This window comes from Acinonyx jubatus, chromosome B2 (genome assembly GCF_027475565.1).
Source record: "Acinonyx jubatus isolate Ajub_Pintada_27869175 chromosome B2, VMU_Ajub_asm_v1.0, whole genome shotgun sequence".
NCBI lineage: Eukaryota > Metazoa > Chordata > Mammalia > Carnivora > Felidae > Acinonyx > Acinonyx jubatus.
Window position 1 is genome coordinate 60,638,686 of NC_069385.1, and position 26,303 is coordinate 60,664,988.

Consider the following 26,303-nt stretch of genomic DNA (forward strand, 5'->3'; position numbering starts at 1 on the left):
TTTTACTGAAGAGTCTCAGCTTTTGTGTTACCTTCCTTAGCAACTCAGAGTAGAACTGGGAGCTGACACAGTTCAGCTTCCCCTGTCCAGGCAATATGCTCTCGTAAGTAGGTTCAGCTACCTTTCCTTTCCTGTCATTTCTCCAATATGTTGTCAGATCCAAGTAGTACCACAGATAATGCTGAATTTCATGACTAAATTAAGAATTTATTTAAATCAATGATACTAGCTTTCCTGTATCATCCATTTCATATCCTAATGACATTCATATTTGGTTGTAAGTAGCTTGCTTACTCTTATTGTCCACATTTTCCACAACTTTTCAATAGCAATTAGAAGCCATTCTCCAGCCAAACCTGTTTTGATATTTGTCTCATCAAGACGTCAAACTCGTCTTACTGCTTTGGAATTGATAGCTTTTCTGGCTACTGAAGAAGATCCAAAGCAGTGGTTGAATATGGATGAAAGAGAGGTAAGCAATATATTTTATTTCTACTTCTTATACATGTCAAATTAGTTTGTATTATAATTAATGAAAATTACATATTTAATGATGTGTAGTTTTACTCTATACTAAAAGTTTAGTATAACATTACAGAAATTTGGGGAAAAATAAAGGAAATGCATAATACTGCCACCTTAACACCTTTAATATTTTTATGTATTTTCTTCCATTATTTTCCTGCTGAATAAGTATTTTTATTCCATATTTACTTCCATATGTTTTCCCTTTAACATCATCAGCTATGTATATTATAATATGCATATTTGTCTTTCTATTGGAGTGTTCACTGCCCTCATGCAACTTATAATCAATTTTGCAAAATTAACTTCCTATAAAATGTGTAATATGACCATTTTCAAAAATTTAGAAAACACTAAATGTATAAAAATTAAAAACCTGTTGTTATCCTGTAGCCAAGTAGTGAAATTTGAAGCAATTAAAATTTTTTATGTCTATACAATTCTATTATGTGGCCATTCCATTGTATTTTTCCTCTATCATTAGATAATCATGCACCTTTATTATTATGGTTGGTTTTTATTTAGACTTGTTTCTTCAGTGTAGAGTTCTAACTTAAAATGCAATGGGTCAAATAATGTGTATATTTTTGTAGCTTTTCATATACACTGCTAATTATTTTCCAAAACGCACATCCCAGTTAATGTCCCCACCATTGGTATGTGTATTGTCAGTAGTGTATGAGAATAACAGTTTTACTACATCCTCATATGTTGTAATTTGTTGATATATTATAGATAAAACATTCATTATTATTTTAATGTACACCTTGATTTTTATCTGATTGACTTTCTTTTCTCTGATTTGTTTGCTATTGGTTGTCTCTTTCTTTTTTGTGTCTTCATTCCTTTGAGGTTTTATCTTTTGCAGTACAGCATTTTCTTAAAGATTTGTATGAGAGCCTTACCAAATTAAAACATGCACTCCTGAAACTTAGTGTGATACCACTTTTTTCCGTATATATTTATGACTACATACGTAGACACACATATTAATCTTTCATCTGCTTTTATTAGTTAATTTCGCTGATTCCTTGCATGTCTTTTTGCCTTAGTAGCTTTTTACAAGTAGTTTTTGCATTTTATGTGGTACAATCAGTTAATATGGTTCTTTGTGTTTCCTTCCACTACATCTAAATGTAGATATTCCTGTTTCTCTCCATGGATTTATATATAGTGATTTTCCTTTTTTGTGCTTTCCTAGTTTTTAAAAAAATATTTTTTCTAGTTGGAATTATGATGAAAAACAGATAAAATCAGTAATAAAATTGTTGCATTTTCTGCTTCTTCCCACCATATCACCCCTTTCTGATCTCATGCAGCCTGAAGAACAGTCAAAACAGTGTTTCTAACCCACCAGTGTCCAGTCTCAGCAGCTGGCATATGTTCCCCTTCTACTTCTCATGACTCATCTAGGATTAGTGGACCTGGTAGATGATACTGTATATATATATATATATATTATAGTCATGTATTAACTAATAATTTGAAATGCCTGCAGGTGACCTTATTCACTGATAAGTAGCAGACCCCAGTATTAGCTTCATGTAAAAGGTATCACATGAATCCTTTAAGTAGAGTAACAGCTACCCTTTTATCTCTCAAGTTTCATCATTACTTCCTTAATGTTAGTTCCTTAATGTTACTTGTGTGTATATATGAAATATTTAAGATAAATAACTTAAGATAAAAATAATTTTGTCAAAAGATTTCCTGTCCTGTGTTATTCACTTAGTATGTCCAAATAGTCACCTTGTTGTGTCTAAATGGTATCTTGAACTTAGGATGCAAATGGTGAAAAGTAGATGTAGGGAATATTGATGGTTCATATGCAGCATCTGTCTGGGCTCAATCTTTTTTCTCTTGGGTCTTATTCTTAAAGTGTTCCAAATGGAGACTTTTCTTTGAAGTCAAGGTACAAAGTACATACCTATTGAACACATTTTGGGACGTTTGCTCAAAGTGTATTTGTGTGTGTGTGTGTGTGTGTGTGTGTGTGTGTGTGTGTGTGTGCATGTGTTATAAAAGGCTGTGTGTTTAGAACGTATGTGACTCATACTAACCTCAAATGTGAACCTTATGTGCTCTTCCAAACTAGAGTGCACTTACTATTTGTTTTTTATTTTAACGTGTGAGACCTAAGCAACTGGATAGCTCAGCCATTGTGTAGAATTACTTCTCTGTGTTTTGTTTTTTATCAGCACAAAAATTTATCACCAAGGTTAATTAGAAACCATAGAATTTGTTTGCATGGTTTCTGCTATTTTGTAGATTTTCAATGCTAAAATAAGACCGCTAGAAATTATACCATTCTTTGGCATTGTGTCTCACCAAGCACACTACAATAATAGGACCGTCCAGGCTTTGTTTTAGTCTTTCTTCTAAAAGCCATCACCTTTAAAATCAAGATTTCAAAGAGTTTGCAACTGATTGATATGCAGATTCAATCTGATTATACCAAAAACCTATAACGTAGGTGTTTCAGTTGTTGAATTCCTAATTACCTTAAAATAGGAAGACTTTTTAACACCGTAATCTTTATGAGAGTTACTTGCCATAATATCCTGGACTAGAAGCTTAGTGACAATTCCTGTCGCTGCTTATTGTACAGTTTCAGATTGGTGTTCTGTGGCAGGACCAGGTAGGTTAGGTCAGCAAAGTCAAAAAAAAAAAAAAAAAATCCATCTGTCTTCTTCAAAGTAAATTATCAAAGTAAAGTATTGGGAAGCAGAAATACTCCTTCAAGTGTGTCATTGATGTAAAATATACTGCAGCATAAGGAAACCCCCAAAGTAATGCTCTTTCAAAGTTCTCATCAGGAAGACTTTTCTGCGGTGATTTCAGAAGTGTGTGGGCATATGCTACCATGTCCCTTGGATTCTCAGGTTGATGACCACCACTTCCACCATTAACCTCAAATGATTGTTGGGCTTTTACATCATTCTCTCATTCTGTCCAAGACAGAAACATTGGAATACCCGAGCTTCGGCCTCAAGCATGCAGCAGGAATGAGAATATCTTCCCTTCTTTGGCCTTTATGCAGGGGGGAGATATTCAAATGCTGGCTGTCTGTCAGTAGTCTTTTATAGTCCTTTACCTGCCCAAACTCATCAAACACCATTCTCTTCATACCTACACTTTAAAAAAAAAAATAAAAAATTTTCCTTCTAACAACTAACCCAATTCTACCTCATATAACCAAAATCCACTCATCTTTCCCCAAGGCAGACAACTGAAAATTTCCTCATGACTCTATCGGTCCTAGATTTCTTGGTTATATCCAGTCACTCTCTGGTTCTTTTACAATCTCATCTCAATATTCTCTAGCCAGTGGACTAAATTATAAAGTTACCTACAACCCATACATGCTATATTCAAAAGTGGAGGGTAGAGAGGAAAGAGAAATGAAATTGGTTAACATAATGTAAAATATGTTAATTAAAATATATGAGATAGCAAAGGTAGAGGCCACAGCATTTATTCCTGCAACACAGGACCAAACATATTTGATTGGGGAGCCAAACAGACATTTGTGATTTATTTTCTCTACCATCCATCACCTATATACTTCTTCAACCAGCCCCTGAGCTAATTAAGCTTTTTTTTTTCCAGTGGAGTAACCAAAACCCACCTTCCTGAAACACTGGGAATTGGATTTTTATATATGCTTACTATATAAGGCTTTAAAAGTTTTTGATTAATTTTTCAAGTGGATAGTGTAATGTGAGAAGATTTCTCTAGGGTCCATCCAAATTTTTCCCTCTCCTTATTGCTTAGCAGCAGCCCAATTTCTTTATCAGGATTGGTCACCTAAACTACACTATGACCACATTTTGATTGTTCACCCCACAGAATGAGAGATGTGGCTATTTTAGCTTCTAAGTAAATTGTTACATCCCTTGGATATTAAGCCTCCAAACTAGCCGAGCTAGAATTATAGGGAAGGGAAACAAAAATTCTCCAAGTGGTTTATTAGCTGCTGACTGCAAAAGACATTTGTACATTGACTGCTTGGTTCCTGGAACTATATATTCTGGCAATGAGAGAAATAGTATTTAATGATTACTAGTTCAGAGCATACACCTCATTTTATAAGATAGCACTCCAACCTTGACAAAGCAGTGTCTCTCAGCTGCCATTCTGGGTCATTAATCTATAAAGCCATCTCTTTCTGGGTGATGAGGGATGCAGTAAGACCAGTGAATCCCATGGCATCCACTGTATTAATCTTTGTCTATAAAGTGAGTTCCTTCGTCAGAAACATTATCATATGAGATACTAGTTGATGTGTAAAGTGTTCAGTAATCCTACTGTTGAGGCTATTGGCAGCACCCGGTAGGCTGGAACAGAATCCATTCTAGACATCATCCCAAATAGGTGCCCCTCTGTGACAGAGTTCAATATAATCTCCTTACTGCCAGATAGCTATCTGGTCCCCTGGTCAGGGTACTTTATAATGGGCCTACGGATGTTTGCATTGGTGGCATAATGGCACAGAGCAGTGGCAGTAGCTGGGTCCACCTGTGGAGATGGAAGTCCATGTTTAGCCCATGTGTAGTTTTCATCTCTTCCACCATGGAGCCACTTAGTACATGAACCCATTGCACACAACACTGGGATCTGTGCACAAAACACCTGATATCCTTAGAAGTGGTCATTTTGCCCACTTGACTATTAATAGCATTATCTACACTTCTGTTAACTTTTTGGTAAACATCTTCATGGGATATAGGTAGTCTGTTCTGGGACCATTCTAAAATTTCTTCCATGTAAAACTTGTGCCTTTCTTGCCACCTGTCCTCCAATAGCGCTCTTGCCATGCTTCTGACCCTTTGACTAATCCAGTAGCTACAGATCAAAGCATGGATCATAATTCACATCACCTCTTCTTTGCAGTAAATTGACAGAGAAAATACTTGACACTTAGCTGTTTTTAGGGTCATCCCCAAAAGGAGCTATATAACACCATATCACAGTACTTCAGATGGTGGCGCTATCTTATGCAAAGTCTTTTGTCATTTGTATATATATGTATTTTTTCTCCTCAGTCAGCTTGACATGAGAAATACTCCAGGGAGCTTTGGTGGGTTGAAGTTAGGGATAGCACAGAAGGAAGAGGCATACACATGGAGTGTTCATGAACTACCTTTCATGATGTTCTTCCATCTGATCCTTTTATTTCTACCAATGATGGACTGCTACCAGGCACACCAACATGTATAGCTAGAGAGATCAGATGGCATTAGTTCATGATCAGTAACTTCAGTTTCAAGATTACCTAGTATCACATAGTTAAGCATTTTTTCTCTCCCACATCAAAAATACCCATAAGAGTATTCCTCTAACTTAAGTCAGTAGGCAGCTCTTACCAGAATTTGTAAAGTGTTCATTTATGTAACATATTTATTGAATATCCACAACTTACCAAGCACTAGGTTAGCCAACTGATCACAATTCTCGAGGAGCTCAACTAGATAGAAATTTTTAAATATATATATGATAAACCAAATAATGCTATAAAAATTGCTATAAAATGAGAAATGAAATATGATAAGGGGAGGTGGGGCTTCTTTAAAAAGAATGGTCAGAGAAGACTTCTTTAAGGAGATAACATTTAAGCTGAGACCCAAAGCATAAGAACAAGTTAGCTACACTAAGAGAGAAGATAATAGCATTTCAGGTAAAGGGAACAGGATGTTAAAGGAAGTGAGATCAGCTCAGCTGGAACAGAATAAGCTAGGAGGAGAGTAGTATAAGTTAAGTTTCAGAGATAGGCAAAAGCCAGCTCATGTAAGACCTTAGACCCATGCGTACAGAGTTTGGATTTAGATTTTAAACAGTATGGGAAAGTAGTCATTTATTCATTGATTAAAGAAATGTCTCTTGACCTCCCTCTGTGTATTGGGTAAATTTTCTACCCTTATGGAATTAACATTCTTGTGGAGATGATAGATAGATAATAAGCAAATATGTCAAAACGTGATAATTCCTATGGAAAAATAAATAAGCAGGGTCTAAAGGGAATAGGGAGTGCTAAGGGTGGTAGTAGAATGTTTTACATTGATATAAGTAAAGAACACCTCTGTGGTGAGGGTATTTTTGAATAGAAAACTAAAGGAAGCAAGGAAATAAACCAAGCAGATATCTAAGGGAGGGGTGTTCAAGGCATTAAAATATTTTAAGCTAGGAAGATAACATACTCCAATTTCATTTTGAGATCACTTTTGCTGCTTAGTGGAAAATGGATTGAAGTGGAAGTTAAGCATGGAATTAATGATGGTGGTGACCTAGTTCAGGAGGACTTGCTGATAGTGAAAATGGAGGTTGAGAAAATGAAAAGAATCAAGAATGGCTCCCCAGTTAGTAACTCTAAACAAAAAAGTTAATATTTTGGATGTTAATTTGTATTTCTAAGATTTTCAAGGCAATTAGATATAGGAAGTCTGTATAACCCACAGAGGATGTGAAATGAACATGTGAATTGGGAACGTTAGCATAGAAGCAGCCTTTACACCCAGGTAAGCACATGAGACCCTGATATAGAGTGTGCAGGACCAGAGGGCAGGCTTGGAGTGACTCACAGTAGAGCTTGGGTAGAAAATGAAGAGCTGGCAAAGGGCACTGAGAAGATGATGCCGGTAAGGAAAGTCCCATAGCACTGTGTGTGGTTGAGAGGGTTTTGTGAAGGAAGGAGGACTTAACTACTTTAAATGTTAATGGGAGTTGAGTGAGATAAGAGCAGAGAAAGACCTATGGGATTTAGCACTCAGACATCCTGGATGAAAGTGGCAAGCAGCAACTCTGACAACTGAAAATCATCATGAATTCAGATTTGGTGGAGTTTCTACTAATGACATTTTATTTTAGTTCTTCAGATTCATTTGGCTTTTCATTCAACATAGATACTGACTTCTTCCTATAGGTAAGAAGTTAGTACCAGGCTTTGAAGATGGACTTTGAGATTGTTAAAAATCAGAGATTAAATTGAGTTTAATATAAGAGTGGCCACATTTTCAACTGGAAAATCTGTTTTATTATCAAACCAAAATAGATTGAGTTTGTGATACAAAAGTCCCACCCCAAGTGCTTTCTATTTTGATCAGGCTTCAGGCCTCTTAGTGACTGACCAATAGAGAAATTACTAGGCTAAGAATATTACGTATCAAGACAGACATTATCCACAGATTTGTTGAGCATTGGACATCTTAATTTAGTTGGTCCTCATGGAATAGTTGTGTAATTAAGAGCAGCTACAAGATATGAGGCTGTTTATATTTTGCCATAGTTGATATCATGCATGTCTTATTGAAGAAAGAGGCAAAGATCTTACGCTTAGTAATAGTTGATATGCTTATAGTGTACTTTATAGTTCATTAGAAGCTTATATTACATAGTTTAACCATGAATTCTGGAAGGGTTGTTCTTGTTATCCCAGTTTTATAGATATAAAAACTGAAACTTGGAAGAATTAAGTAATTTGCCTGATAGCATAAAATAAATGGGACTCAGAAACTCAAAATCAGGACAGCTAACTCAGAGCCTTGTTTTTTTCACTCTGCCATACAGTAACTGAAATCCTTGACAATGTACTGACTAGAGAAGATGGAAAAGTCACAGTGTCCATATGTGATTTGAGGGGATGGAAACAAACAGTAAAGTCAGTAGCTACAATATCAAACACAGGCAACCAACAAGAGCTGTGCTATTCTCAATCATGAGTGCTGGTATTTTAGTTTATAAAGGAAGATACTTTTCAATATTCTTAATTTTTAGGCACAGAAGTGGAAATACACAAATACTAAAGAAGAAGAAATAGTTTGCTAATTGGGGCTCTTGTAAATATCAGTCGGTTAAGCATCCAACTCTAGATTTGGCTCAGGTCATGATCTCACAGTTCTGCATCAGGCTCCATACTGACAGCATGGAGCATACTTGGGATATTCTCTCTCTCTCTCTCTCTCTCTCTCTCTGCCCCACCCCACCTCATGCTCTTTCTCTCTCAAAATAAATAAATAAACTTTTTAAAAAATAGGTTAGCTAATCATCTTCATAGTTCCCCAGTTGTGTGAGTCTAGTATATGATTCATTATTTCAAATCTTACCTGTTTTTTGCCCACAGTCTAAAATGGTGAGGGCCAGCCGTAAGCCAAATGAATGATTTCATTATTTTAAGTAGTTATTTTAAGTAAATCACATTCATGTGGTAATTAGAATGTGACATTGTGGTTGACAGCATGGACTGGAGCCAGGCCTCCTAGGTTTAATACTGACTGCCTATTACAAGCCATATGACCTTGGTGGGTATTCAACCTCTGAGCCTTTCCCCTTCATCTATAAAAGGATAATAATAATCCTATCCTTACAAGATTGTTGTTAAGGATTAAATGCATTACTTTATTTGATGTACTTAGAATAGGCCTGGAACAGAGGTAAATGTTCAATAAGTGTTAATTGTTATTGCTGTTATAGTACAGCAGCATTGAATACCTTACGTATAGACAGGTTCTTTTTGCTGAAATCTTTATGGTAAAATTTGCTATTATTTTTATAATATTTTGCTTATGTTCCTTCACAAATTTAATTCATATTAATATAGCATTTGTTCATTTAAAATTATACTGCCTTAGCAAATTAATTTTGTAAGGTCCCTTTCATCAGCTTTATCTGCATTTTAAAAGCTTTTCTCATGTGGAATTTAAGAACCAAAACAGATAAACATAGGGAAAGGGAAGCAAAAATAAGATAAAAACAGGGAGGGAGACAGACCATAAAGAGACTCTTAAATACAGAGAACAAACTGAGGATTGCTGGTGGCGTATTGGATGGGGGGGATGGGCTAAATGGGTGGCAAGCATTAAGGAGGGTACATACATACATACATAACAGACATAAATAAAAGCTCTTCAATATATGGAAATGCTCTCCAAACATGTGTCAGAATCTGAACTCTCCAAAAATGGAAGTAAGCATAAAATGTATATTCAAGAATAAATATGAAGTGCTGACACTTGGATTTCTTACCAATAGCATAGTGAATTAAGTTAAAAACATCAATAAGCAAAAAATCTTTAATATTTCACCTTATGACCCAGTTTTGATATTGCTATTGTTAAGAATTAGGGCAAGCTAAGAAGCAAACATTGAAAAATGGCATGGTGTTTATTTAGCAGACATAGCAAAGCTTTACATGTTATTCTTTAGATTTCATTTATATATTTAATTCACAAGTAATCATGTGTTTAATCACATATATAAATATATTTACATATTAACAGTATGGTGAATCATTTTGAGGTGTCGTTTTGGGCTTTAGAAAGGATAGCAAGGAATATGAGGAGAGTATTGGCAAAGACTGGAAATTTACTATCTTTAATTAATATTGTTTTTAAATTTCTTTTCCCTTAGTATATTGGCAGAATGTTCTAAAGTGTTTCTTTCATTTTAACTTTTTCACCTTCAGTCTGTGGGGTTTATCATACAGAAATGTATTTTAAGAAATTAACACTTGGTAATTATAAGGAAATGTTTTAACTTTAACATCTGTACCAGATGTGATATATTTATTTATAAAGAATATCTTTATTCTTTTAAAAAAAAAAGTCTTCGTAACTTTCATTATTCTTCTTTATGCTGCATCTTTTATTGAGCATTTTAGACAATTGATAAGCATTATTCAGTGGCATATGGTCTGAGTCTGACGTGCTTTGAAAAGAGTACAGAGTTTTCTGATAATGAGGATTCTGTGAAAATGGGAAAACCAGCACAACAGATATGCTTTGAGAAAGTATGGGTTTTTAGCATCTTGAAACAATATATCACACTCAAAGGGACAGAATTGGGCTGTACAATCTGTTAGCTCATTCTTGTCCAATCTGGTCTCCTCCTTTCTTTTGGAGCCAGGATTGTCATCAACTCACTGAATTATATTCTGACTGGAATGTATGTCAGGAACGGAGTAATGTATCTACTTAAATGGAATCCTATATTTCTACAAAAGCTTTTTGAGTATAATAAATTTAAAATATAAAAAAAAATTCTATTAAGTTAAAGTAATTGGTTCAACAGTTTACATATGTGCCTCCTCCCCCATCACCCTAAAAAAAAGAGACCACTACTTAGAGGATATAGATCGATCCATTTTTCTTTTATTTATAATATTGAATTGTTTTTTGTGGTTTAACTGTCAGGTAGTCAGACATATTTCAAAGACTGTTGGAAAGATGCCTATACATTACAACAAATGCTGGTTGAATAGAAATGAACTGTGGAATTAAAACTTCCCCGATCAGTGTTTTATTATCATGATTATTTTTAAAGTTCTACAGCAGCCTTTCTTAATTAAACCTTAATGACTTAAGACATCCATTGCTTGTAATAAGTGAACTTTTCTCCTAACCATCTAGAATGATACTATCTATCTTTGGAAAAATTAAAAAGATGGCAACTCAAATATTTTTTGTGGGGTTTAATTCTCCCATGGAATCAGTGTTGAGAGAGTCTACTCTGTAGTATTCAAGATCACTGGGTCTTTAACTTGAAATACACAGGATTGTGTAAATGAATTGAGTGTTACATTAGAGCTATTATTACTTTATGTAAAGGATTAAATGTGGTAATCTTTGTAAAGTGTCAAGCACATTGCCTGACACACAAGTACTCAACAAATAATATGTATTACCATGTTTTAAGCTTTCATTATCCTAAGTTTCTCAAAAATTTTGTTTGTATTATATTGTGAGCAAGATGAAACATTTCAATGGTATAATTTAATCAACAATTTATATTTTCAAATTTAAACAGGCTGTCCTGGGTAGTATCTTACGCATAATGATTAACGTTACTATAAATTTTCCTTTTTTTATGATGTTCAAATAATTCAGAATTCATCCACAGTAACTATGTAATAAATGAAGTTGTTTTTTGTAATTTTCCTCATGAGGATTTTAGGTGTTTGCCAGTTCAGATAGGCAAATAGTTCTTTTTAATGCATTGATTTATGTGAAAGTGGGGGCAGGGGGAATGAGAACCTTCCCTGATGTGAAAGGGAATCCTCCTGCCATAGGATTCTTTAGCTTTCCTGAGGTACATGGTATATTTTGGGGGGTATGATTGGCATTGCCATGGAACACTATTAATTATACAATTTATAAAATTATACTGTTACTAAGTTATGAAATTGAAAAAATAATCCCTGAAATTAATTGTCAGAGCAAGAATATCAGTGAATTAATACTTGATAATGTAAATTGAAGATATTTATGCAGTGAACTATTGAACAAAAAAAAATGGATAATAGGCTGTCACTTGAGAATGGCTAACATATAATTTATGAGACAAGACAAGCACCTTTCTTTATAGCATGCATTTGTAGTCATCTTCCTTATCCTTTGCTAATTTGAAAGGGAAAGTGGATGTTAATGTTAACATTAATTAATGTTAATATATTTCCATATTCTTGCTTAACAGTTTATGAAGTAAATATTCAAGAATATCAGGTGACCATACTGTGTTTATGAAACAGAATGAACTCTTTATATATTGCATTCAGTTCAGGAAAGTTGATAAATAACATGATGTGTATGTCATTAAACCGTTACTTTGTGTCTATGCAGTGCCTTTTATACATTAAGATCTATTATAAAGACAAACTTCATCTTCCTGTTTTTTGAATTATTAGTGTAAAACAATTTATTCCCACATAAAAAAGCTTGGAAAATTTTTTCTGACCATTGAAAATAAGATGAGCAAGAATGAAGGATGTTGACGTGCTTCATGTATGAATGTCTCCACTAAACTGTAGCAACCAGCTGAAGTTTCTCTAGATGGAGATTTTGTGAGCTGCTTATTGGTTTATTCACATCCAGGAGAGTGAATGTGTTGCATGTATACTTGTGTATGTTAGAAGTGATTAATAGTAGAAGGAAAAAAAAAAAAAAGAAATGAGGTCTGAAGACAGTGTTGGTTATTTGTACTATCTCAGTCTTCAGGCATATAAAAATCATACATATACCCATTTCCAAGTTTATCCTCCACTGTTGTTCACTGTGAAAATGTGGTAGTGAAGCTACAGATACAACTAAAATATGTCATTCTTTTAATTGCTCATACATTCTCAAACCACTTGATCTCTACATTACTCCCCTCATGGAGTTGTCCCAAAAGAAGTTCGCCACACTGCATATTGTGTCATCCTCTGCTTTAAGGACCAGTATAAAGGTCTATCATTAGGTAAAAAGAGATGGAGTTTTCTGTTTAGTTCCTTTCAGAGAATAAGTTTCATAAGAAGATAAGATTTGTTTCTGTTGCCATAAAATCTGTGTTGCGTTAAGTATTTTCCATGTGGAATGGAAAGTGATAGAATATTCAGAAATTATATAATATATAAGTTTCAGAAACTCTTTAGACATATGAAAACTTAGCTAAACCGTGGCTGGAAATGAAATAACTTTACTTCATAAATAGCTTAATAATAGCTCTAATACATAAAGAGTCATTACAAACCACTAAGAAAAAAAGCTGTCATATCCACTTAAAAAATGAAAAGATAGTTTACCAAAAAATGCTAGTAAATATAAAAAGTATTTAACTGTACTGTTGATTAAAGAAATGAGAAGTAGACAAAAATATACGTTTGAGTTTTTTTTTTAATTTTTTTAAATGTTTGTTTATTTTTGAGAGAGTGAGAGAGAGCATGAACAGGGGAGGAGCAGAGAGAGAGAGGGAGACACAGAATCTGAAGCAGCTTCAGGCTCTGAGCTGTCAGCACCGAGCCCGACATGGGGCTTGAACTTGCAAACTGTGAGATCATGACCTCAGCCAAAGTCTGACACCCAACCAACTGAGCTACCCAGGTGCCCCACCAGTTTGATTTTTTAAATAAGGAAGCTGAGGCTCAGAAAGGTTATATGACTTGCCCTGGGTCATTAAGTTCAGTGAGAAAGGCTAAATTTGAATGATTCCTGTCTGTTTGGTGAGACTATGACTGATTTTTCTCCATTAATTTTTTTGTCCATATTTTCTAAATTTTTAGTACTAAGCCAAAAAGATGGAAGGTTTTTCTCTTATAAGAGATGAACAAGACCCTGAAATATTCTAGTTAACATTACATCCTTTTTAATAGTTGTTACTCATTAAGGGGATATTGCATTTATCCACAGATTTTGTTTTCCTTGATACATGAGGAGAAGATGGATAACATTTAAATTTTAACTCATTTAGGATATACATTCTCAATAACTAGATTTTCTTTTTAATTGACTTCACTTGTAACTGTAGATGAGGCCTATATTTTTGTTTATATAGTATAAGAATCAAAACACAAAATTAGTCAAATATAATCTTAGTATGGAAATTGTAAAGCTAATGAAACTATACCTCGTAATTGTGCTCTTATTTGCAGATGGAGAACATCATTGGAACGCTAAGAGATTCCAACCTGAAGCTGACACTTGCTTTCGGAATAGGAATGCATCATGCTGGATTACATGAGAGGGACCGAAAAACAGTAGAGGAGCTATTTGTAAACTGTAAAGTTCAGGTATTTTATTTTTCATAAACAGACATTTAAATATAACTTACACATTATGTTTTAGTTAAATATATTTTATTTTCTAGGTTCTTATTGCTACAAGTACATTAGCCTGGGGTGTAAACTTTCCAGCTCATTTAGTAATTATTAAGGGAACAGAATATTATGATGGAAAAACAAGGCGCTATGTGGATTTTCCCATTACAGGTAATTTTTTTTTAATTTACAGATACATTAAGCTTCTATTTTAACCTTAATAATCTGAATTTGCATGAATTGAAACGTAGAGAATTGACCACATTTGAACATATGTTGAGTAAGATTGTAAAGTTTTATTTCCAGTGAGATGCAAATGCTATTCAAAGTATTGAGCTGTTTCATTTACTTACCTAAAGTGTTAATAAGCATCAAAAACATAACTAATGGTTTCAAATTCACAAATAGATAACAATTACTGATTAGTAGCTATTATGACTTAATAAATTACAGTTAAACATTATACTGTTTAATTTTAAATCTGTTTCACTAGAAATACTTCTATGGGGCTTCTAGAATCAAAAGGCTTGTTGCTATGATTTCTGCATGCTGCGATTTGTGATTCGTGCATATTTTAAAACTTGATAAAAGCATTGTCACTGAATTCTGAAGAGCGAAATGTCTGTGTGTATTTCCACTCAATGATTACATGTAAAAACTGTATTATTTCTAAATCATTTCTTACCTCAGAGATTCCTGCACTATAAAAAAAAAAGAACATTTGTACCGTAAGTGGGAAGAGGGTGAGGCCTAAATGGACCCAGGGGGTCCATTCATGGGGGAAAATAATCAAATGAATCTGCTGAAGAGATTTACCCATATATGTTTTGCTTTTTCTTGTTTAATTAAAATAGTAATAACTCTTAAACAGCATTTTAAAGTATTTAGCTAAAGGAAACTTTTATCTTTCTTACTTTTAAAATTGTAAGAGAGACCCTTTTTGGTGATCCAATTTTCTGTCTTAATGCATTAATTATTTTATTATTATAGAACTCAACAGGCTTCAGAGATAATATGCACACTCTTAAAATATTCTGTATCCTTTGTTATTTTGTCGTGTTGTCGAAACATGCTATAATCACTAAATATACCTTGTGCTAGCTGCCACATTATTGAATACCTCTTGTTCTCTTCTTTATAGATGTACTCCAGATGATGGGGCGTGCTGGAAGGCCTCAGTTTGATGACCAAGGCAAAGCTGTAATTCTGGTTCATGACATAAAGAAAGACTTTTACAAAAAATTTCTTTATGAACCTTTCCCAGTAGAGTCAAGGTAAATTTTGTTGTAAATTAATTTAAATGGATTCATGTGATAGCAGTTAATATTTGTGTCATGATATTTATAAAAATCAGCAAAAATTCTAGTTCAATAGAATTATTTGAAATGAAACTGAATACAATTATCACTGTAAGATAGAATTCAATTACAATTTCATTTTTAAAAAAAACTTTTAAAAGAAGCAGTGTTAGTACTGCTTCAATGAATCACATTGATTCTAGAGCCAGACAACCTGGGTTCATATCTGAGCTCCACTACTTACCTCCTTGATCTAGCAAGTCATTTGGTTCCTCAGTGCCTTGATGCACCTATCTGTAAAACGGAGATGCTAGCAACACTGGCTATCTCAGAGGTTAGTTGTAATGATCGAATGTTAGTGCTTGTAGCAGGGTCTATCACATAGTAAGCATTTAATAATAAAGTTCTCATTTGATGTGTGTTTTTCTTCTCTAGGTGATAAAGAAATATCCAAAATAGAGGGACTTGTAATGAATAATTTGGACTATTAGCTTATTTCAGAATTATCACATAATTCTTTGTAGCACAGTAACTACCCCTTTGATAAAGGCTTCTCTCATTTTCTCAGCTGAAAATAGCCTTTTTCCCTCAGGTTTATGTATTTTTTACTTGCAACATTTATTACTAGTTCTCTTTTATCAGTCTTTTTAAATATACTGTATTCTAACTGCAAAGGACAACACATGTTTCTCATTGATAGTGTAAAGAGTTATTGGAATTTTTATTCTAAGTGCTAATGTTCATTTTTTTAATTTAGAAAATATAAAAACGTGGATACAGTTAACATTGTGATAAGAGAAAATTTATGGCTCTGTATATAATATATATTATATAAAAATATATATAATAAGATATATATTTTTTAAGAGAAAGCATGAATAATGATCAAAATATCCATCCAAAAATTCGGGAAAAAATTAACAAATTAAACTCAAAGAAAGAAGGTAAGAGCAAGAATCAAAGAACTGAAACCAAATATACATTAGAAAAAAATCAACAAAGCCAAAAGTTGTTTCTTTGAAAAGAAGAATGCAATTGATAAACCTTTAACTCTGATCAAAAGAGAGAGAGAGACAGAGAGAAAGAATGAACAAAATAATATTAGTAATGAAAAGATATTACAGGTATTTAAAAATATTATGAAACATTATGCAAATAAAAATTTAGATAAAATGATAAAATTCATTTAAAAACTTATGAAACTGACACAAAAAGAAATAGAAAATCTAGTCTCTTATTCTATCAAAGTGATTGAATCTGAAATTTAAAATCTTTCCACAAAGAAACCTCTGACTCAGATGCTTTGCTAGTGAATTCTTCATAACATTAAGGACAAAATAACATCAATCTTACATGAACTCTTCTAATACTAGAAAAGATAAGACTACTTGCCAACTTATTTTGTAAGATCAGAATAACCTTGATACCAAAACCTGATAAGAAATTTACCAAAAAAGAATGTTAACAAACCTGTGCCTCTCATAAATATAGATGTCTAAACAACATCAGTAAATTTAATTTTGTGTAAATTATTTTATAAATGTGAAGTTGACTTATTATTTGAAAATAAATTACTATTATTTACCACATTAGCAGGAAAAAAATGAGAAAAATCATATGATTATTTCACAGATGTAAAAAAAAAAAAAGCATTTGAAAAAATTCCACCCCCATTCATAATAAAATCTCTTAGCAAACAGTAATATAAAGAAATGTCCTTAATCTGATAAAGAGTCAATTTACTGCAAGCATCATAGTCAATAATGAAATATTGAAAGCTTTCCCTTTGAGATAGGGAATGATACAAGAGTATTTTTCTCACCACGTCCAGTAAGCATTGTGTTTGAAGCCCAAGCCACTGCAGTAAGGTAAGGATCAGAATGAGAGTCATAATATCCTTTGAGCCAAGGTAGTGACTAAACAGCACAAAAGGAGGGCTTCTGGGGAAATGGTGATGCTTGATCTTGGTGTTGGTTACACAGGTGTGTTCACGTTATGAAAATTACTTGAGTACATGTATGATTTATGTAATTTTCTGTATGTACATTCAGTAATCATTAACTAAAAATTTTAATTTTGTACTTCGATATAACTATTATTAATACTTACCTATCACAAGAGTATTTCATAGTTTTTATGATAACTTCTCTATTAATGGGCCTTTCAAGAGTTTCCTATTTCTTCTTACATATAATATCGCAGCGAAGTAATTTGCTTTCCCATCCTTGTCTGTAAATGTTTCTCTAGCAGGTAATAATGAAAAGTGAAATTGCTGGGTCACAGTGATTATTCAAATAGATATTGGCAAGTTGCCCTCTCAATTGAGTATACAGATTTATACTCTGCCGCTGATGAATTAAGAGTAATATAGAAACTCATTTTTTTAATCTTTCAATTTATTGCCATTTCTCATGTCCTTAAAACATCCTTTGCAAAAACTATTTTTAATACCTGCATATTGTTCCATGTATTTAGTCTTTTCTGTTGTTGGACACTGCTTCCCTTTTTTAGTATTTTACATAAGAAACTAAAATGAACATTATATTATGCCAGTCTTTCAACACATCTGATCATGTTAGTATACTCTATAACACCAGTACAATTGTGTTTCATATGATGAGGAACTTAACACTCACTGAGTAAATGAAAGGAATATCATTACTCATAACTATCACCCCTATCTTGCCAACTCTCCTTTCATCTACCTCAGTATTATTTCATACTTACACCCATACCCCATAAGTACATTCTTCCCTACTCTCCAAGTTACATCTGCTGTTGCCCACTCTACCTTTCTCCTCTTGGCTCTTATCTTTCCTAAAAGTTACTAGCACCCTTCCATCAGTCTGCTATGTGAGATAAAGTGTGTTTCATTTAACCTAACTTTCATGTATGTTTCCCATATCTTGTTCACTGTATAGCTTATTAGGAGTGCTCTCTGACCATTTAAATGCAGAGATTGCTGGCGGTACAATTACATCTAAGCAAGATGCAATGGATTATATCACTTGGACTTACTTTTTCCGACGTCTTATCATGAACCCCAGGTAAGTGTATGGCAACTATTTATCTTTCTGGTTTGCGCCAAAAGAAAATTATTTTTGAAAGTAACAATCCCTAAATTTCAGTACATAACAAAAAAGTCAGAACTTTGGACATTCTAGATATATGAATTTGCCCAGAGAATCACATGATGTCTCTAGTATGATCACAATATATTATAATATATTTGAAAATGAATAATTGTATGCACTTATTACTTAGCTGCTTTTAATTAACTTAGGATATCCTTGAGGAGTTTGCTTTGTAGTTAGGGAGACAGGACATCTGAAATCATTAAGAAATGATTAAATGATTAAGCTAGATGGTAGTTACTGACTTAGGTGCAATTGGAATTCAGAGAAGAATGAGGCTGATGCAGTTGTAGAAGGAAGAATTTGTAAGGCATTTGTAATGATTGATAAGAACTCTGCAAGAGGAAATAAAAGTGGGGGGGGGGGTTGTTGTGGAATGTCTTTTACTTTCAGACAGTATAGGTTAGATCTTCATTCAGCACTTATTTGTCAAATGTTTTAATAGATACTGAGGATAAAAATTAGTGTACATTATCCTCCATCTTCAACAGCTGATCTTTTTTTTTTGAGAGAGAGAGAGAGAAAGAACAGAACAGGGGTAGGGGCAGAAGGAGAGAGAGAATCCCAAGCAGGCTCCATGCCCGGCACAGAGCCCCAACACTGGGCTCAATTTCATGACTGTGAGATCATGACCTGAGGCAAAATCAAGAGTTAGATGCCTAGACTGAGCTACCCCAGGTGCCCAGGCAGATCTTTAAATGTGGGGGAAAGACATATAAATGATTTCAAAGTAAATCATAAATTCTGTAATAGAATTGTATTTAAGCCCATGAGAGCAAAAAATCCACAGAGATGATACTTCAACCAAATTTTGAATCTGAAATGGGAATAGAAAAGGTCAGAGGCACAAAAATACTATATGGGCATAGGCTCTCATGGCTGAGACGGCATTTGTAGAGTGCCAAGAAGTTTGATGTAGCCAGAACTTAAGAATATGGAGACCAAAAGATTGTCTTGACCAGAAAGTGGGCCAAGCACCAGAGAGTAAATGGCCTGTATGTCATAATAAGGTGTTTGCATTTAGCCTATTGGCTAGGGTGAGGGGTGTGGTTTTTTTTTTTATGTTTATTTATTTTTGAGAGATAGAAATAGAGCATGAGCAGGGGAGGGGCAGAGAGAGTGGGAGACACAGAATCTGAAGCAGGCTCTGGGCTCTGAGCTGTCAGCACAGAGCCCAATGCAGGGCTCAAACTCATGAACCATTGAGATCATGACCTGAGCCAAAGTCGGACACTTAACCAACTGAGCCACTCAGGCACCCCACCTGTGGTGAACTGTTAAACACAGTTTAACATCCTCAAATTAGGTTCAGTTTTTTGTTTTTTTCAATACTTATAAAACTATGGTAGGGAATGGGCTGGAATGAAGAGACAATCAGAGCAGGAAGACCAGTTAGGGAGCTGTTGAAGCTGTGAATAAGACCTTAACAGTTGCAGAAGGAATGGAAGGAGGGCCAAAGATGGGGACATTCCTGATACGAATAAGAGGAAATATCAAAGCATTGTAAGGTCTTGAACAGAGAGATCATGATGAAATATTATTACTAAATCTTACCTGTTGGTACCTTGAGAAATTTGTTTTTTGTTTCAGCCATTTCCACTCACACAGATAGGAGTTTGAGAATATGGTGGCATTTTTCTGTTTCCTCAACTGTTAGGGACTCTGGATGAGATACAAAATATCATTTGGGACATGATTGCAAGATTAACGAGGTAATCGCTACCTCGTAAAGCACTGCAGCTTTACGGAAGCTATTAGATCACAGGATTAGAATTGTAGAAGGGTATACTGGGATGCACTTTATATGCACTCTGGTCCTACTTTCTTGCTTGATATTAAAGAAGGGGACTTTGGAAACTTGAAGTGACTTGCTCTGGATCCCAGAACTACTTTGTCAGAAAGCTAGAACTTAACATAAGTTTTGTGACTCCACTCTACTTTTTAGAGGGATGAGTGAGATAGCAGTGAGAATAGAGGACCTACCTAGAGGAAACTGGAATAGGCATCATTCCTTGTTGCTCTCATTATAAACTACCTTCTATTTAATATTAATGTGGTAAGAAAAATCCACATGCAACCATAATAAACAGTATTAATTAGGGACAGAACAAGAAGCTTGGGAGAGGTTAGCACAGTGGACAAAGACGAAATCTTGAGGGAATATACTTTGGTTATAACTTAAAGAAATTATATTGAGCCTCTGAGCCCAGGGACTTCTTAGGTATTGACAGTTAGGATATCTCCTGCTCATATGATTATAGTCCATGTAAATAGTGAGTATTCCATAGTTCACAGTGCTTGACCTACTTTACCTGACAGCCATCTTTGCTAGAGGGAAATTCTGGGACTGGGAGTCAAAAGATGTATCATCTTGACATATTGGCTTAGGGCACTTGGTTGTTGTGGCAGCTGTTTTTCCTGCCCCTTTGATGCCCCCAAGAAGAGCTGGGTATCCCCTCCTACACCACCAACACCATGAAAGGAGACATTAATCCATACCACCTCTAGGTAAGAAGTTCCTCTCACTTTCATACTTTTGTTGTCACTCTTCTCCCTGTCTGCAGTACGCTCTCTAGACCTTATAGCTATCTAACAGTCTTAAAAGATCTAACAGTCTTAAAAGTTGATGCATGTATTGATAAATGCACTTAAATTAATTTTCAGGAGGTGGTGGTTTATACACTCTTGACTATCCATATCAAAGTGGCTAGTTCTTTTAGTAGTCACCTGAACATATTTTGAGATACCTGGCTAGGTTAAGACTAAAGCTATCATTATTATGCTGAAGTAGAAACCTGTGCCCAAGCTGTTGCTGTGTGAATTAATCAGTCCAAAACTGATACAGCAATAAATTTTTTTGAAGGCTTATGATGATATTTTTCACTAAAATATAACAAGCAATCCACAAAAGACCTCCAATACCAAAAGCAAACTTGAGAAAGAACAAAGCTGAAGGCATCACAATTTTTGATTTCAAACTATATTACAAACTATATTACAAAGTTGTAGTAATCAAAACGGTATGACATTGGTATAATGTCAGTGATACAGAACACAGAGCCCAATAATATGGTCAATTAATTTACTACACAGATCAGTGATACAGAACACAGAAGCCAATAATATGGTCAATTAATTTACTACAAAGGAGCTAAGAGTATGTGATGGAGAAAGAATAATCTCTTTAATAAATGATACTGGGAATGCTGGATATTCACATGCAAAATGAAACTGAACCCATATATTTCACCATGCACAAAAATCAACTCAAAATTGTTGAAAGACTCAAAGGGAGGACCTGAAACTATAAAACCACTAGATGACATAGCCTTGACAATGGTCTTGGTGATGATTTTTTGGATTGAACACCGAAAGCAAAGGCAATAAAATAAACATGTAAGACTACATCAAACTAAAATGCTTCTACATAGCAAAGGAAATCATCAGCAAAATGAAAAGGCAACCTACCAAAGAGGAGAAAATGTTTGCAAATCATATATCTGAAAAGGGTTTAATGTCCAAAATATATATAAAGAATTCATATAACTAAGGGATGTAGGGGGTTGGTAGCAATACCAGTCATGTGAGACCTTAGAGACCGTGGTAAGGACTTTGAATTTCATTACTGATGATGTAAGAACCATTGTGGGGTTTTGAGTAGAGAGGACTGACAGGATCTATTCATATCATAAGTCCAATCAATTATAATCATAAGTGTTAAAAATAATTTAAACTTACCTGTTGAAAGAAATTCTCAGATTCAATTATTTTAAATCCAACTAAACATGATTTATAGGAAACATGAAATCAAAATGATATAGAAAGTTGAAAGTTGAGGATGGAAAGAAGATATGAAGGACAATAACAAAGAGAAAGCAACAGTTGTAGAATTAAAATCAGACAAAATGAAATTCAAGGCAAAGAAGGACAAAGAAGAATGGTTCATATTGATAACAAGCACAATCACTAAATAGTTATAATAGTTTACAAAATTTTAGGTAGCTAAAAACATAGCATCAAAATAGAGAAAGCAAAAACTGATAGAAGTTCAAGATGTTAACTAAATTATAATCATGTTGAGAGAGTAACACATCTCTCTTGAAAATCACCCTAATATAAATATATTTATATTTATATTTATATTTATATTTATATTTATATTTATATTTATATTTATATTTATATTTATATTTATATTTATATTTATATTTCTTCCCCCAAAAGGAATATGCCTACTCACAAACACTCATCAAAATTTATTTATAAAAATATACTGTGTACTAGACCACAAAGAACAACTCAGTATATTTCAAAACAGATCATAAGGCTACATTCCCAGTGCATAATATAATAATATTAGAAATAAACAAGAAAAAGGATGGCAAAAACAGTCTATCTGCTTGGGATTTAATTACTCTTATTCTAGTGAAAGGTGAAAAGTTTGCTTAAAGTTATAGACTAGAGATATATAAAAATAAAAGTATTATATAACAAAGTCAATGAATTTTAGTCAAAGCACAATACCAAGGAATATTCATATCTTTAGAGTATCTACAATATAGCATGAATGCTTGGAAACAAACTAAGCATTCATCTCTGTGGGGGGGAGGGCATAAAAGCTCCCCACGTGGGCTTTCAAATGTGGTGCCTCCCAATCATATGGGGGCCACCAAATGTGGGTCAACTTGATTGGGTAGGAGCTGGAAGCCCGGGTGGTGAAATAATTCACCCAAGTCAGAACAACGGAGATAGAAGTTTATTGAGCACACCATTAAGGAAAGAGTGGGCAGGACAGCAAGGGAGAGACTGCCATGAGGCAATGGTAGGGGGCTGTAGTTAAAGGGAGAAGGTGAGGAGGTATGAAAATGTATGGAATTTTCCTTTTTTGGTATCTGTGTCCTGCTGTAAGTAACCCACTGGTCAGCTATAGCTTAAGATAATCTGAGGTGAGTTGCCTAATGGGCCTGTTTATATTCAGCCAGGAGGCTGAGGCCAATGTGGGCCCTTCTACCTTACTCGGGTTCCCATTGTTCAAATTGGTTACCTAAAAGCAGCCTCTACAATCTCTAGGAACTAGATGAACATTAATAAAACACAAATATGAGAAAGGAATTTATAAAAGTAAAAATCAAAATTAATAGTGACAAACACAAGTATACACTATTATTATTTATTATCTACTGTATTTGAGACGTTGTTTTGAGAGCCTAACTCATTTAGTCATGATCCCCATTTTATAGATGAAGAAGCTGAAGCACAGGTAGATTGAGCAACTTGTCCCTAAGTACACAGCTCCTGAGTGGCAGAGGCAGCGCTGGAATTCAGGCACTCTGGCTCCAGGGGCTACAATCTCCATTACCAGGCTCATTACCAGGTCCAGAACCCAAATATCCATACCCCTTCTCCACTTCTCTTTCCAGTGTTACGCTGGAAAATGTGTTCTTTATAGAAACCATACTACACAAATTTTGGATGTATAACTCTTTTGTTCATTTGATACCAAAAAAAAAAATTGTCCATTTTAATATCTATACCTTTACATCTGGATAAAAATGGAAACATGTGCCTAAATCAATTTTAATGACATGTATTTTATTTAGTCTGCTATAGTGAGGTTCTACAATTTTCTTTGTGATTGGTCCTTGATTGTATCTTTTTATTATTGTCTGTGTTAAACTCCCCTTTTCTGTGATCTGGAAGCAAAGAAAGGCACAAGAGTTCTGGAAATTGGTAAATTTTTCGTACTTATTTTTAGATGTTAAAGGTTGTTTTTTTTTTAAGTTTATTATTTTGAGAGAGACAGAGACAGTGCAAGTAGGGGAAAGGCACGGAGAGAGAGAGAGAGAGAGAGAGAGAGAGAGAGAGAGAGAGAATGAGAGAGAATGAGAGAGAATGAGAGAGAATGAGAGAGAATCCCAAGCAGGCTCCCTCCTGCCAGCGCAGAGCCTGACATGGGGCTCATACTCACGAAACTGAGATCATGACCTGAGCTGAAACCAGGAGTCAGACACTCAACCAACTGAGCCACCCAAGTGCCCCAATCTGTTAAAAGTTTTAAGAAGGCTAAAATCATTGTCTCAAATGAAGTGCTTATATTATATGTAGTTTTAATATATCTTAATATGTTAACTGTCATAAATTGAGATTTTACTTTTGGTTTAGTGGGAGAGGACTGCATATATATATATATATATATATATATATATATATATATATATATACATACACATATACATGTGTATGTTAAAAAAGATAATAAGGTTTATTTAAAATAGACAAGACAAAGAGTGCTTTCAAAATACAGTCATACATAGATAATAAATACGACCCAATTCCCCAACCCGCTTCATTTAATCATACAACTATAAAGAACCCCCACCACACCACCACCAAAAGTGGAACTTATATTGACAAAGATTCTGCCACTGTTCCTGGATTGTTCTCTGTATGTTTATAGTGTGTGTGTGTGTGTGAGATATGCATATGTATGCAAACACATGCACATGCATATGAAGATACATTTACATGTATAAATATATATGTAGACACAATTACATTAGTTACTTCAAATGTACATAAACACATGTACTGGTGCATCATGAAATATAATATATTCCAAATTGAGTTCTGGATTCAATTTGTATCTTCAATTTCACTCTCTGTTTTCCCCTGAGGAAGCTTTTAAATATTTCTGGGGCAAAAAATGTTGTGGTAGTTTCAGCTGTCCCTGCAACCACTTTCATTATTTGTGTCATTATTACTGCTGCATAATCTGAACATAAAAAAACATGGTGCCATAACAAATGACTTCCCAGTACTGACAGTTATAGCAGCAGCATTTCAATACTGATGAAAAATTTCCCAGCAAGATCTCTGGCCAGGTTTACAATAACTAAACAGGAAATGGCTGCCACTATTCACATTAAATCCAGACTGTTTGGTGTAACTTTATCTATGTTTTAGATTACAATAAAATCTCTTTCATTCTCAACTGGCAAAATTTTATCCTTCCTGAGGTTGGAAAAACAGAACTTGAGGTTTCATGTGTGGTATTCCTGTTTGTCCTTTGACAAGAGCTCTTAAAGCTAATTTTTTTAAGTTGTTTTACTTTGGGATTGTTTAAATTTAATGAACTTTGTAAATTTTTATGAGAGGGAGAGGTTTGTTATGACTTTTTCCCAATGGACTGCTAATAGAAGTTAGCTTGTCTAGCCCATGTGCTAGATGCTGTCAGTATCCAACTGCCTTTGACTTTCACACCTCCCAGGGGACTAGTAATTGTTGTGTTCAAACAGCCTGTAATTGTGATCCCGCTGGCTTTCTCAGTACGCTTCTGGCTATTAGAATCATTAAACAACTCAGCACCTGTTAACAGCATTGTAAATATTCAACCCTGCTTGTGTGCAGGTTGAGTCCAATATAGAGAAATCTTACAGAGCTCAGCCTCATAAATTAGAGCTTCTGACAAGTCAATTATTGTGAAACTGGGTTTCTCTGTGAAATAAATGAAATAGCATGCTGACAAAAAGGTAGGCTGTCTGTTTATGGCAGAGAGAAGATAATGACTTCATGATCCAATGCAGAGAGCATGAAACTACATTGTATCCTTTATCTATAATTAAACAGTTGTGTAATATTTCTGTTTTAGTAACCAGTAAATTATAAATTTTGTACTGCGGAGAGTGCAACATGAAAACAGACCTTTAACTTAGCTGTTGCTTGCTTTTCAAGTTAGTAAAGAGATTATTGAAATTAATGATATATAATGTTTTAAACTAAATACTT

The 26,303-nt window shown here is 34.3% G+C and overlaps 1 protein-coding gene across 3 annotated transcripts in view; it reads left to right on the forward strand.

The window, feature by feature from the left end:
- The window catches only part of ASCC3 (activating signal cointegrator 1 complex subunit 3), a 364,162-nt gene that overhangs the window by 249,383 nt on the left and 88,476 nt on the right, over window positions 1-26,303 (forward strand). For all 3 annotated transcript variants that reach the window (XM_027057194.2, XM_027057195.2, XM_015072573.3), the window contains exons 30-34: window positions 330-472; window positions 13,922-14,059; window positions 14,137-14,257; window positions 15,228-15,360; window positions 18,306-18,431. In XM_027057194.2, the coding sequence (XP_026912995.1) occupies window positions 330-472; window positions 13,922-14,059; window positions 14,137-14,257; window positions 15,228-15,360; window positions 18,306-18,431 (661 nt within the window). The remainder of the gene's footprint in view (window positions 1-329; window positions 473-13,921; window positions 14,060-14,136; window positions 14,258-15,227; window positions 15,361-18,305; window positions 18,432-26,303) is intronic.